Source organism: Lepidochelys kempii, chromosome 6, assembly GCF_965140285.1.
Source record: "Lepidochelys kempii isolate rLepKem1 chromosome 6, rLepKem1.hap1, whole genome shotgun sequence".
Classification (NCBI taxonomy): Eukaryota; Metazoa; Chordata; order Testudines; family Cheloniidae; genus Lepidochelys; species Lepidochelys kempii.
The window spans coordinates 27,557,239-27,572,223 of record NC_136385.1 but is presented as its reverse complement, the minus strand read 5'-3'; the positions used below and the strand labels follow the sequence as shown (position 1 = coordinate 27,572,223).

Genomic DNA, 14,985 nt, shown 5'->3' with positions numbered 1-14,985 from the left:
AGATAGGGAACAACTCTGGCTAAGTGTGCCCAACAGACACAAAGAGAAAGGAGAGCAGAAGATGGGATGATGGAAAAGTGATCAGTCATGGGGGCTTTCCTTACTATACCTGGCGTCAGAAGATCATATGCCTTGGGTCCTGGGTATCACTCTGCTAATCTGGGGCCATTATTATCTCCCTGCATTCCTTGTAATTCCGTCTCTTCAGTGTTAGCTGATCAGTGATGCATGATCTCTCTCTGACCTAGCAATGCAGGTGAATAGCCTGGTCCAAGTCATTGGATGATTGTTCCCTATGTACATTCAAGCCTGGGAAGGCTGGTAAAATGGATTTGTTCCCTTATCACCTAATCCTTGATGTACCTGAGCTTCATCAACAGAAGCAGTGAGAGGTGTGTGGGGGTAATGCAGGATCCTAGGTGTCTTACAGTGACCATGTATTATTTTACCCTTGGGAGGGTGAAGCTGCTAAGAGTGAAAGCCAGTTTTTTTCCAAGTAGTTTCCTTGTGTCAGAAACTGTCATTGTGCTGGGAGGTTGAAAGGGAAGTCATGTTTGCTCATGTGATGGAGGTCAGTTTATTATATCTGGCTGTGAGATAGGTGTACCATACGACGGGCTCATGGGCAGTCATGGAGCATAGTCATTGAAGCACAGCGGTGTCATGAGCAATTAAATCATTTGGAATTGACGTGATCATGTGTTTATGCATGTGCCACATCAGGTCATGTGTGTGCTATGACTATCTCCTCCACTTGGCATGAGATATACTTAGCTTAACGTTCACTTCTATGGTCTTATTTCTCTTTACAGTTTACTGGTTTCCAAGAAAAATCTCTGAACTGGACAAGTGTCACCACTTGGTCACCAAGTTTGACCCAGACTTGGATTTGGATCACCCAGTGAGTTGGTGCATTCAGACATCCTCAATTTCCAGCCATGTGTCTTCCAACAGAAGCAGAGAAATGGAAAGCACCTGTGATTAGAACTAGTTGGGAATTTTTTGACAAAATATTTTTCCATCAGAAAATGTTGATTCTGCAAAACCAAAAAACTGTTTTCAGGAAAAGGTCCATTTGGAGTCATCTTTAATTTTAAAAAAAATGTTTGAAAAAAGTTTCAAAATTGTTGAAATGTCCCATTTTGAAGATAAGAAATTTGGGGCAGGGGTGCTTGTTTGTTTGTTCAAAAGGACTTTTCATTTTGAAATTTAAGCTAATTATAGCGGGGCTTAAAATACAAAAAGATAAAAATCAAAAAGGGACTGTTTTGATAGACTTGAACCAAAACTTTTGTGGGATAGTCAGCACATGAATATTTTTGAGATTCTGACTTTTCATCCAAATTGGGAAAGGAAAAAGATTTTCAAAGTGTCAAACATTTTCCTAGGATGGGAAAACCATTTCTGGCCTAGCACTACCTGTAATCCCACCTTGTCTATCTCCCTGTAGCCAGTACAGGTTTAGTTCCTGCAGGATACTGTATTCCTCAGTGCTTTGTCTAGTCTAGTTTGATCAAGAGATGGGGCTTCTACTACATTCCTAAGGAGATTATTCCCCAGTCCAAAAGATCTCACTTCTGAGGAAATTGTCATGGCTATCCAGCCTAAATTTTAACTGGTTCTGTTTCAGAATCCATTTCCCAGAGACGGAGTAAAGATACTTTGTGTTTGGCTTGAAGGACCTGGCTTCTCAGAAAATGAACAGACAGGACATACACTGGATTGGGGCAGGGCCCAATTCTCCCTAGAAGGAGAATACAGAGCTCTCACTTTGAGATGGGGAATGGAGTTCCCTATGGGTATGAAAGGAGGGGCCTCTGTTGTAATGAGGGGCAGTTGCTAACTGTTAATGTGCGGGTGTGTATATCTCCCACACCGTAGGGCCTATATTAAGTGTGTGTGTGGTAGTGTGGGAAATGAGAGAACTTTCCTGTATGAAATGTTAACTAACTTAAATGCTTCTTCTCTGTTCCCTTTTGCCACAGGGATTCTCTGACCAAGCATACCGGCAGCGAAGGAAAATGATAGCAGAAATTGCCTTCCACTATAAGCAGTAAGACACTTTCCAAACGTATGTGTAGGAGCAATTTCATCGCACAGTGCCACCTGCTGGGAACTCATTAAGCTACTTCCATAAATCTGTCTTCTGTCAACTTATCTTCTCTGTCCATTATTTTGCCCTTCCATTCTCCCTTTCCAATTTCTTTTCTCAGTTCCTCTGCTTTCTGCACTCATTTCAGCTTCCTCCCATGTTTAAAAATCTGCATGTTCATTAATTCATAGATGTTGAGGCCAGAACAGACTTGCTGCATAACACAGGCCATAGAACTTCATGCAGTAATTTCTGCATCAAGCCCATAACTTTAGTCCAAGCTAGAGCATCTCTTTTAGAAAGATATCCAGTCTTGATTTAAAGACTTAAAGTAATAGAGAAACCACCACATCCCTAGGTAAATTGATCCAATGGTTAATTACTCTCACTGTTAAAAATGTGTGTTTTATTTCTAGATGGAATTTGTCTAGCTTTAGCTTTCAACCACTGGATCTTTTTATATCTTTTTCTGCTAGATTAAAGAACCACCTACTATCAGAACTCCCGTCCCCATAAAGGTACTTATAAACTGCAAACAGGTCACCTCTAAACTTTCTCTTGGATAAGCTAAATAGATTGAGCTTCTTAATTAGGTCATTATAAGGTATGTTTTCCAGACTTCAAATCACTCTTGTAGTTCTTTTCTAAACCTTTTCCAATTTTTCAACATTCTTTCTGAAGCATGGATACCAGGATTAGACACAGTAGTCTAGCAATGGTTTCACTAATGCTGGATACAAATGTACCTTCCCTGTCCCTACTTAATATTCCTCTGTTTATGCATCCAAGGAATGCATTCCCCACCCCACCTCAGCCCACCCACTTAGTTACAGCATTGCACTTGGAGCTCATCTTACCAAGCAATCCAGACTGGTCTTTATAACCGACTTGACCACATCATTATTTTTTATCACTCCTCCAATTTTTGTGTCATCTACAAATTTTATCAGCAATAATTTTGTATTTTCTTCCAAATCATTGACAACAATATTGAATACCATGGGGCAAAGAACAGATCCCTTGGGGGCCACACTTCCCCTAACAAGATGATGATTCCCCATTTACAATTACCTTTTAACCATCGGTTAACCATTTAACTTTAATAATTGCTGTTTAACACCCTCCCTAGTTACTGATGGAATAGAAATTATTTCATTATCACTATAAGGCATGAATGCATCATCTTGCTTCTTTCCAAATACAGAGCAAAATTATTTATGGAATACTTCTGCCTTTTCTACATCATAATTGACAATTTTATCATCCTTATCTATCACCAGGTCTATCCCAATGTTAGGATTTTGTTTGTTTTAGTATATTTAAGGGCAATAAGAAGGAAATCTTTACCTCTACTGGCCACACATTTTCCATTGATACCTTGAGCTTCCCTTATCAATCATCTGCATTTTCTAACTGTCCATTTGTATTCATTGCTATCAACTTCCCCATTGTCTGTGTGTGTGGTGTGTGTGTGTGTGTGTGTGTGTGTGTGTGTGTATATATATATATATAAAAGAAAAGTAGTAATTCTATTCTATTCTATATATATTGCTACTTTTCTTTTTCCTTTTCTCCAGGATGTTTTTTTAACAAAAAAAGACTTCTTGTGGTATTGTGGGCAGTCACATTTTGATATTTAAAATTTTCCTCCCCTCCCACTCAGTTTTACTCATAATTGTCAGCTTTGGGGAATTGTCCATCTTAAAGCACCAAGTGTGTGTGTGTGTGTGTCTGTGTCTATTTATACAATTCTTGTGATTTATCACTTAGAACATTGATCCATAATCATTCCTGTTCCCGTCCTTCTGAATTGTCAGTAACTGAAGTAGCCAATAGTATCTTTAATGCTGCGTGTCGCTCCCTCCCCTTCATGCGAAGCCTACCCTATGAGCAAGGGCTGCGATTCCCAGTGCGCATACACAGACTCACACTAGCTTGATGAGCGTTAGCACGAGTCCAAACAGCAACATGGCTGTGGTAGCATGGGCAGTGGCACTGCCTAGCTGTGCCAAGACCAAACCGGCCTGAGCCCTGTGGGCATGTTCTCAGCACCACTTAGCCATGCTGCCATTGCCCATGCTCCCACAGCTACAATGCTAGTTACACTCTAGCTCTCATCAAGCCAGTGTGAATCTGTGTGCGCAAGCTGGGAATCGCACCCCGAGCGCCAAGTGTAGACATTTTACCCTGTCAAGGAAATATAGGCTGTCCAGTGATTTTAACATTCTGGTCACGTGACTCCTCCCACCAGGTTTCAGTCATACCAGTCGTCAGTTTTTTCCTACCAAATGAGCCTAATTCCTCCTGTTTATTTCCCAGCTTTCTAGCATTGGTGTAAAGGCAATAGAAGAATTGCTTCTCCTTACGGCCCTTGCTGCCTTGATTCTTTACCTTCAAGCTACGTTGAGGCTCATATGTTTGGAGCATACGTGCAGGCTTTCACTCTTTAGCAGCTCCCGCAGTGGCTGCTAGTTTAAAGCCCCCCTAGCCCTATGTTCAGTTCTAAGCCCCAGGTCGACCCATGCTAGCCCTACATTCATATACTAGCTGTGGCTCTAATTAGCCTTATGACCAGAGCTGAGCAACTAATAGCGTTTCCAGTTTTCGCTGGCAAGTCTGAAAAATTGAAGAAAAAAATAATTTCTGGGGGGCACAAAAATGAAGTTTTTTTGACAGGTTCAGTAAATCAAAATACTTGTAAAATGTTGTTTTGTTTGGCCCACCATAAAACATTTTGTTTTGATTTTGAGCATTTATAATATATTTTTAAAAAATTATAAATAAAATGAAAGGCACCTTTGAAACAAAGTTTCCATTTTTCTAGAATTTTTTTAGCTTTCATTTTGATCAAAACAACGGAACAAGCTTGACAGAAATTCACTAAAAGTTTTGGTGTCACTGAATCTGCATTTTTGGCTGAAAAGAAGTTTTGATCAAAAAGTTTGGCCCAACTCTACTTATGACCCATATGTTTCCTACTAGACTTGTGCTAACCCTATGCCCCATATGCTAGACATGTGTTAGGTTTAAAGTTGTCTAATCCATATTATACTGTGTGGAGATATTGTGCATCGTAAACTTAGCGCTCTTTTCTCAAAGGGAGGGGAAGCTTTCTTAAGGTTGGGGCCCCAGAGTGTATAGCATGTTGTTACTGTGTTTCCCCATCTCCCATCGCCCCTAACCCCATGTTTGCCTTGCAGCGGGGAGCCAATCCCTAGAGTGGAGTACAGGGCAGATGAGATAGCTACCTGGTGAGTGTTGATTTAATGTAAAATCCTTTCTGACTCCATCCGGCTGAATTAGGAACCATGAAAGAAATAAAAGATTTTGTCCCATTGACCAGCTGTGGGGGAGTGTGCCTTGGGCAAATAGAGAAATCAGAAAACAGTAGTGCGTTTATACTGGGGCCAGTACTGGAAGTTGAGAACAGAATGGTTGTGGTGGAGTGTCTTAAAAAATATATCATGAAGGTGTGGATGTTGCCTAATTGCCTCTCTGTAAAGAGCTCTGACTGTCTGCAAGGGACTCCTTGGGAGCTAAGGGAATTCTAAGTGGGAGGGTCCAGGAGGCCCATCCCTAAAGAACAAGAACATCAGATGTTGCTAATGTTCGTAACTCAGAGAAAGTGGTGCAGCGTGTGAGAAAACCTGACCCTGTTAGTCTCTAAGGTGCCACAAGTACTCCTTTTCTTTTTGTGAATACAGACTAACACGGCTGTTACTCTGAAATAAATCAATTTCTGCGGCTCCTCCTCTCTAAGGGCTGTACATAAAGTCCATTACAGGTCCACTTCTTATTCTTTCCAGAGGCTCCACTTAGGGTATGTCTAAATTGTTTTAAAACCTACAGCAGTGAGCCTCCAAGCCTAGGGACAGGGTCGGGCTTCAAAGCCAGAGCCACGACGTCTACACTGCTGCTTTTAGAGCCCCAGCGTGAGCCCCATGAGCCTGAGTCTGTAGACCTGGGCTCTGAGACTCACTACTGCAGGTTTCTGTTTGCCATGTAGACTTACCCATGGTGGGAAGGACCACTAATGAGAAGATGACTGATAGGGGGAGCTGCTGATGTGTATTTTCTGGATTGTCCCTCTGCTGTCTCTCTTAACTGTCTATCATTAGTGTGACTTTTTTAAACAGATAAAGCCCCTGGGACTGGATTTTTGTTCCCAGATAGAATGAACTCTCTTGATGCACCCTTGGCCTTGAGTTAGTTATCTTCAGATACAGGAATTGTCCCTGTGAAGGTGCCCTCTGAATTCTCCACTCACACAGTCAGCAAGAAGCATTTGGGTGGAGAGTGTACGTGTGCACATGTGCTCGAGCATGTGTGTGTAAACAGATACAAACTCAAGGGTTAAAAACAAAAACACAAACAAAAACAGGGAGAGGAACTCCAGCAGAATGTGTCCTGGGTCTTGTCTGTCCTGATGAGAGGAGCAACAAAGGCCGGTAGGGCTAGATCCTGAATTCACACCCTCTCTCCCATCTGTCACTCTGAAGGAGGGAGGTTTACACCACACTGAAGAGTCTGTACCCGACTCATGCCTGCAAAGAGCACCTGGAAGCCTTTCACCTGCTAGAGAGATTCTGTGGCTACAGCGAGAACAACATTCCTCAACTGGAGGATGTCTCACGCTTCCTGAAAGGTGGGTGTGGGCGCATTCCAGGGCCAGGAGTGGGATCACAGTGTCGTGGGTATCAGCATGTAAATCCATGGAATGGCTGGGGTGCGTTGCAAGGCAGAGTGTGAGTCTGGAGGAGGGAACTGGAGGTTAGGATAAAGAAGTGCTTGCTATGGGGGCCAACAGCCTGAACTGGATTGTAGGGTAGTACAAATGAGGGAGAGGTCTAGTGTGCTCCAGGAGTGGGGGGGAAGGGGTTCATGCAAGAATGTGTACTCCTCTGGAGGGAGGGAGCCAGCGAGCATTCTGGGCCCCAGTCTGAGAATTCAGGATGGTGGCAGGAGTCAGTGCATTGAGGCATGGGCTTCTAGGTCAGAAGTGCAAAGAAGGATTTGTGGGGAGGTCTAGAGTGGAAATGTGTGTTCCCAGCACAGGAGTGAAAATCAACTCAAGGAATGTAGGGGCAAGTGTGGGCTGGGACTGAGAGCCCAAGCACTGAACTCTTCGTATATGGACTCCATTGTACCCAGTGGTGAATTCCAGCATTTGCCCAGTCACCATGTCCTCTTGGCTTGCAGGGAATTTGCTGCCTATTGCAAGTACATATGCTAGGTCTGCCAAGGTAAAACTGAAGACATTCACTTACAGTACCATCGCTTTTTCTGTAAGTGCTGATAATACTATCATGACTAATGAACACCCCACCCTGAGACTCGGCTCAAAGGACTTTCACTATATAAGTAGGGCCCTACCACATTCAGGGTCCATTTTGGTCAATTTCACGGTCATAGGATTTTAAAAATAGTAAATTTCATGATTTCAGCCATTTAAATCTGAAATTTCATGGCATTGTAATTGTAGGGGTCCTGACCCAAAAAGGAGTTGTGTGTAGGTGTGTGGGGGTGTGGGGGGGGCAGGGAGGGGGTCACAAAGATATTGTAGGGGAGGGGGTTACAGTACTGCTACCATTACTTCTGCAATGCTGCAGGCGGTGGCATCGTCTTCCGAGCTGGGCAGCTGGAGAGTGGCGGCTGCTGGCCGGGATCCCAGCTCTGAAGGCAGCAGAGTAGAGGTAAGGAGAGCCTGGTATGGTATTGCCACCCTTACTTCTGCGCTGCTGCCTGCAGAGCTGGGCGCCCAGCCAACAGTCGCCGCTCCAGACACGCAGCTCTGAAGGCAGCACAGAAGTAAGGGTGGCAATACCGCAACCCCCCTCCAATAACCTTGTGACCCCCCTGCAACTCCCTTTTGGGCAGAACCCCCACTTTGAGAAACGCTGGGCTCCCCCCATGAAATCTGTATAGTATAGAGTAAAAGCACACGAAAGACCAGATTTCACAGGGGGAGACCAGATTTTACGGTCTGTGACACGTTTTTCATGGTCGTGAATTTGGTAGGGCCCTATAGATAAGTGGTGGCTTGGATTATTTCAGAGAGAACTGGGTTCCAGCTCCGACCTGTGGCTGGCCTGCTGTCTGCACGTGACTTTCTATCCAGCTTGGCCTTCAGGGTATTCCAGTGTACGCAGTACATCCGCCATGCATCCTCACCCATGCATTCCCCAGAGCCGTGAGTATTGCTGGGTACAATGCAGAATCTTCCCTATCCTCACACTGCTCCTGACACAGTGTATAGCCAGGAAATGGGATTCAGCCCTCTAGCAGTGACTAATCCATCCTTCCTCTTTTCTTTCCAATGGAAGGGACTGTTGTCACGAACTTCTGGGGCACGTACCGATGCTGGCCGACAGGACGTTCGCACAGTTCTCCCAGGTAATTAGGGCAGGTGGTTCCTTGCACTGAAAGCCCAGCAATGGGTCCTGATGCTCAGAAGCCATTCTAGGGAATGGTGTGAGAACTCAAATCTATTCCAATCCCAATTTCTCCCACCAGGGTTACTCAGGGATCTGTGTAGTTATGTTGGCTATAGGGGAGCCAGTTCACTTCCAATTTTTCCCAGCAGTATGGTTGGGAATGGCATGGGAATAGTAGCTGTGTGGGAGCTTACTCCTAGCATTGCCCTAGCAGGAGTTATTGTAGGGCATGCTATAGAATCACGGACTAGAGTTGGACAGAATATCGACCACAGCAAACAATTTATCCAATGGATTTAGGCCTCCCCACCCCAATTATCCACAAATCAAACTTTGCATTTTATGAACATATTCATTCTTGGTAACTGTTCCTCAAAGACATGGTGTGACTGTATTTCAGTCCACAGGTTGTTTGTACCCTCTCTACTTCAGGCTGTGCTTTTTACTCTTTGTTCATTTCTGATGGGTAACTGGCCACCTAAATCATTAGTAGTAGTAATATTTTTATCACTATTGACTAGGAGCCCTAGTCATGGACCAGGACCCTGTTGTGCTAGTTGCTATGCCAACACAGAGCAAAAGAAGGGCTCTGCCCCAAAGAGGTTACAGTCTAAATATGACAGAGGGCTGTAGACAGCTGAGGGAGTACAAGGAAACAATGAGACAGTATTGGTCAGCATGATAGATTGTGTTCTCAGGGCACCAGTAGCCAAACTGTTTTCACGTTTTTGGTCAGCATCGTGGAAAAGGAAAGTTCTAAAGAGAGATTTCAAGGAAAATAATGAGGCAGCTTTACAGATGTTTATGGGGAGCTCTTCCCAAGCAGGAGGGTCAGCTTGGAAGAAAGCATGAAGGTCCTTGTTTGAAAATGTAACACATGGCTGACACAGCCTGACATTCGCTGATTGGAGGCGGAAGTTGACATCTTGATACTGAATGAGAGAGGATAGGGAGGTGGAGACAGGCCATCAAGGGCCCGGAATGTGAGGTGTGGTATCATTTCTGCTTACAAACTAAATGGACAAGACAGAGAGAAAGGAAGTATTATCCCTCTTTTGCAGATGGGGGACAGAGGACCAAAAGATTAAGTGACTTGCCCAAGGAGTCTGTGGCAAACCAAGAAATAGAACCAGATCTCCTGAATCCCAGCCCGGTGATTTAACCACGAGATCATGCTTCTTCCCCCTGCACTCTCAGCCTCTGTAGCGTGAGGTGCTAGAGGAAATGATACCGAAGCAGCTGCTACAGGCCGAGCTCAGAATTAGTGTAGTGCCACCCTGCTGCTGGTTTCTGAGCTGCTGACTAGCGGGTGGTGTGAGAAGTCCATCAAATGAGTGGCATCTGAGTAGGCCAGAAGCCAAAGCCATTAGTGAAACTGACTGGTTTGAAATGGCTCTGGGTGCAAACCATGTCTACTCTTTAACCCTCTTCCTTCTCTTCCTAGGATATTGGCCTGGCATCATTGGGAGCCACTGAGGAAGAGATTGAAAAACTTGCAACGGTAAGTTTTCCTTTACTCTGAAGGGAACCCTGTTCCCTTAGCAGAACTGGTGAGCTCCTTCTCCTCCTTGGGTATTAGTGGCTGGGATGATTCAGGAGGATGTGGTTTAGTTAGGAAATGGGACAGTTTCTCCTGAGTTCCATATAAGTTCGGTAGAGGCCTTAAGATCAGTCACTAATGTCCTGTCTCCAGATGTCTTCATTGTCTCTCCCCTCATGTTCGCTCAGTCCAAAGGGCAGATGTGTCACCGGGGAGCCTCTGTTGGCTTGTTTCCCACACGGCATGCTGCATGACACCACTGGAGCATGTGAGTGGAGAACACAGAGTTCTGGTTCCCCTCTTAGGTGGCCTTCTCCAGAGCGTCACCTACCACCCATGAAACATGCAGGGCCTAGTCATGGGGCTCTGCAGCGTCTGTTGAAGTGAATGCTGTGAACACAGTCTACCTCACCCGCAGTGATAGAGGTCAATTACAAAAGGCCAAGGTTGAGCAGAGCTCACCCGGCCACACATTAAGTTTCATGGACAATGGCACTCACGGTTCTGTATCAACTGGCATCATGCTGTCAAAGATGTGGGATTTACTGTATAGCATCGAAAGAAATCTCCGGAGCTGGGTTACGTTATATCCCTTTCCTTTGAGTCTGCCTAACCAAGTTCAGCTTCAAGGCCCATTCACAAAGGTATTTTGTTGATGCTGAATGCTCAGTGATATAACCAGATTATTTTGTACATTATCCAGAGAGATGCGTGAACCACATCGGAACTAGCTGGCCTTAAACACCTGTAACACAAGCAACTGCTTGGTGCCCCATACTATTGGGGACCCCAATAAGACCATTAACTCGCTGTCTGTCTCACTCCCTCCAGCAGTGAAACCAAACAGGGTGGCACCATGCCCCTCGGATCTTCCAAAGGGGGGGGAGGGAACAGGCAGCTCATGACCAGCTATGAAGGCGTGATTTATTCTTGAGAAGGTCTCAATTAGTCAACACAAGTCAGACATGACAGTGATGGGCACAGTGTAGGCAGACAGGCTAGAGAGATGCAAGGTGTTCCAAAGCGTATGAGTTATCTGATTGGGGTTTGTGGCCGGTGACCTCTCTGGTTCCTTCCAAACCCATCTAACAGCCCCAGGAAGGCTGTTCTCTGATCTGAACTGTCTGCGGGGCGGTGAAAGGAAAATAAAGAGGAGGGGGAGGAGGAGTGACTCCTTGCTTGTTTTTCTCTTGCCTTCGCAGCTCTATTGGTTTACAGTGGAGTTTGGGCTCTGCAAACAGAATGGAATAATCAAAGCTTATGGAGCTGGGCTCCTATCCTCCTATGGGGAGCTAATAGTAAGTCTCAACCTACCTTGTCCTTCTCTTCTCAGACACGTTGCAGAAAAGGGCCCCTTTTCCCTCTGCATACCTCCAGTTTCTTTAGCTAATCTACTTTCCGCATTTCTCTCTCTCTCTCTCTCATGTACACAAACTTCCTTCCCCTCCTTTAAGTATTGGCTTTTGTTCGTGCTTTCCTCAGCACTCCTTGTCGGAGGAGCCGGAGGTCCGGAACTTTGACCCAGATGCTGCTGCTGTGCAGCCTTATCAGGATCAGAACTACCAGCCAGTGTATTTTGTATCCGAAAGCTTCAGTGATGCCAAAGACAAACTCAGGTAGGCTCCAGAATGGAAATGCTACCAGGGCAACTAAGTACACACAGTTAATTATATCATGGCCTGATTTCCTCCTTGCATCATTCATAACAATACTTGGTACTTTAGCTGAAAGTCCCCATTTATGACCTCAAAGCACGTTAGAAACCATAATTAATTAGGCCTCACAAGGCCCTACAGGCAGGTAAGTATATTAGCCTCAGTTTTAGGTAGGGAAACTAAGGCACAATGAGGTTAAAGCAATTCTGCAAAGCTCACGCAGCAGGGCTAAGACCAAACCCCAGGAATTCTCACTCCCAGACCTCTGCTCAAAGCACTAGGCCACAGCGCCCACCTGTCCAACCCTTAATCGTTCACAGGCATTAGACCTGTCAATTGCAGTGAGATGGAGGGCGGACTGAATGAGCTAAAGGAATGCATACTTCTATCTCTACTACCTGACTCCTATCAGAAGGGTCACAGAGTGACCAGCTCCACACTAAGTGGTGATATGGCACATCTGCCAGCCATGCTGTTATTGCAGCGTATGGCAGAGACCAGACTCATGGCTGGTTGGGGATCCCAACGTCTGTGGCCCAGTTTTCCCCGGGATCTTCAGGCTTATGTGCCCTATTCCTACCACACTGTTGGCCGGTAGCTCTAACATACAACTGTGTGAGTAGTGAGCACCCATGATGGGCAGGAGAATCTGGCTGCAGTTTAGAAGGTGCTGCAGGACTGTATTCCTTCCTCTGTAGGGGGCCGCTCTGAATAGTCTATTGGACCATGCAAAAAACTGAATGTAAGTGTGTTCTCCTGGGCACAATCATTTTTCTATTTAGTGTCGGGGGAAATGTATATTTCCTTTAGCCATTAGCAAAGAAAAGGTGTTTTTTTTTAATATTACACAATGTAAAGGCCCAGGACATCTTGAAGGTGGAATGCTTCATTTTAAATAATGTGCTAAGAACCTGCCATTTTTAAGCCAGAATCTTTAGGGAACCCCTGAATATGTTAAAATATTCTAGCATCACTTCCAGGCCTTCAGGACTCAGTAACCAAGATTTAAGCGCTCTCAGCTGCCTTCTTTAAGAAATGAGGTTTCTTTTCTTACTGCCAGATAACGAATTATCCATCTGCAGTTTTGAGAAACCCACATGTGTGGATAGAGGATTGCTTAGAATGTCTCTCACTGGTGGAAGATACCTTAAGGCCTGATCCTACTGAAAGGCCATTGAGGTATTACACAAGAGTTGAACATGAGGTTACTTCACTAGTATTATTATTACCCTAGCATCTAGGAGCCTCACTTGTGATGCTCAGGGATCACTCAGGCTCAGGTCCACAAAGGTTTTTAGGAGCCTAAGCGTCAGGTCTGCAAGAGATCTGCTTTATTCTCTGCAGGTTCCAACTAGCCTTGCATAACAAGAGCTTCACAGTGCCCTGTCCATACTGTCTGGGAAGCTCAGCCCCTGAAATGCACTCCACAACACCACACCAGTTATGGAGTAGGACCCCATTATGGTAGATGCTGAACAAAAAGATTTTACAATCTGGCAGCTATTTAGTTATCCATGAAGCTACCTACCGAGGGGATGTTGTGTTTCTATGCACCAAGAGAAGCAAGATCTCCAAGAAGTTCTGAGATATGGATCCTCAAAGGGCCCACATTTCTAATTATTAATATTTTCCCCCAGGATTCTCCCTATCCCAATTTGCAGCAGACCACTGCAGTTCCAATAAGACCACCATTGTCAGTAATGTTAACTCCTTCAGTGCCCTGTCAGAGCTTCTTTTTATCTCTTGAGCCACCCTTCAAAGAGCTATTAATTCTAGTCCGAGTAACAATGAAAAATGGTGATCAATAGAGGCATAGTTAGGAGAGAGAGGAAGGTAATACATCTAGCCAGAAAACAAGAACCCCATTTAATGAAAATTTTCGACATATAGTTGCATTCCTCATTGGAACAAAACTAGAACTTCTTTGGGAAAAAATATTTTTGTGGAAAAAAAACAAGGGAGACCGACTGACCCGTCCATGTCAGTGTAGCCAATAGCCTAGTGATTAAGGCAGTCCCTGTTCTGAGTCAGGCAGACATTTCTTGTTGGAAAATGCTGATTTGTTGAAAATTTTTCAACCAGGTCGAGAAGATAGTACATTTCCCTAAATTAACTGCAAGTGAATGGCATTTTAAAGACCACAAGAGGGTGCCAGAACCTAAGGAAAGATAAATATTACTTGATACTATAAAGCCTATCAGTAAAAGATGCAGGTGAACCAGGTATTACAGATCTCAGTCAAATATTGGCAGCAAGGTGAAATGTTTAACACTATTGGTTATTCTAGTTCTCTTATGCTTTGGGTGCTCATCATCCCACTCAGTCAGTCCCCTGTCCACCTCTATCCACATGAACTTGCTGTTACCTGTTTACTAGTGTCAATTACTGCCATCAGCAATAATGACTCATGTAACTGGGCCTCATCAAAAATACTCTCTTTAGTAGAACAAACTTGTTCCCCAATCACTGTAAGCTTTTTTCGGTTTTTCAAATGTGGATGTCTAATGTCAGGATCCTAAGTCCATATTTATTCAGTAGTGGAAAATCATGTCACTTATTTAGGTGCCTAAATATTGGCATAGGAACCTAACCTCAGACACCCAATTCTGACAATCTTGGCCTTTGTTTGTTAACTTATCCTGTGATCTTTATTAGGTCTTTGTCCCACATTTTGGGTTTTAGAAGGTTGACAGCTATGGACCTGATTTCTGAGAGGTGCTGAGCATTTACACCTACAACTGAAGTCAATGGGTTAATGTGGAGTCAGGTGCAGGGTTACTAATTGAGAGTGAAGTACTGATTTGAGTCAAGACGCTGTACAGAGAAGCTATGCAAACTTCCCCTTCATGCGCAGAGCTCTGACAACAAAACCTCTCTTTCCCCATGGTCCACTCTTGGTTCCGGATCTCCAGATGTACCTCTCTCCTGCAACACTCGCTGCCATTCCATTCCTGAGCAGACTATAAACTATGGGCAAGACTTTCAAAAGTACCTACGGAGCCTAAGCCCCAATTAAAATCAATGGGACTTTGGTTCCGAAGTCACTAAGGTGCTTTTCAAAATTTTACTTAAGGCTTCTCTACATGAGATGTCAGCCTGGTCTAATTATACAGCTATAGCTAAATCACTATAGTTATACAGGTATATCTTGTCATGAGGACATTCTTATTGCAGAATAAGTATGGTTTTTTTTTCTGATTTAGTTTAAACTGCTTCCAAAGTGACCTAAGATAGACTAGAAAAAGACCCTCTTATTCTGGAATA

General features: G+C 44.3%; 1 protein-coding gene across 1 annotated transcript in view; it reads left to right on the top strand.

Annotated features, from left to right (window-relative positions):
• TH (tyrosine hydroxylase) overlaps positions 1-14,985 on the top strand; it is a 32,167-nt gene that overhangs the window by 14,423 nt on the left and 2,759 nt on the right. Inside the window, exons 4-12 of the mRNA XM_073347255.2 lie at positions 813-901; positions 1,986-2,053; positions 5,293-5,343; positions 6,592-6,737; positions 8,147-8,282; positions 8,416-8,485; positions 9,971-10,027; positions 11,269-11,364; positions 11,549-11,682. Of these exons, the coding sequence (XP_073203356.1) occupies positions 813-901; positions 1,986-2,053; positions 5,293-5,343; positions 6,592-6,737; positions 8,147-8,282; positions 8,416-8,485; positions 9,971-10,027; positions 11,269-11,364; positions 11,549-11,682 (847 nt within the window). The remainder of the gene's footprint in view (positions 1-812; positions 902-1,985; positions 2,054-5,292; positions 5,344-6,591; positions 6,738-8,146; positions 8,283-8,415; positions 8,486-9,970; positions 10,028-11,268; positions 11,365-11,548; positions 11,683-14,985) is intronic.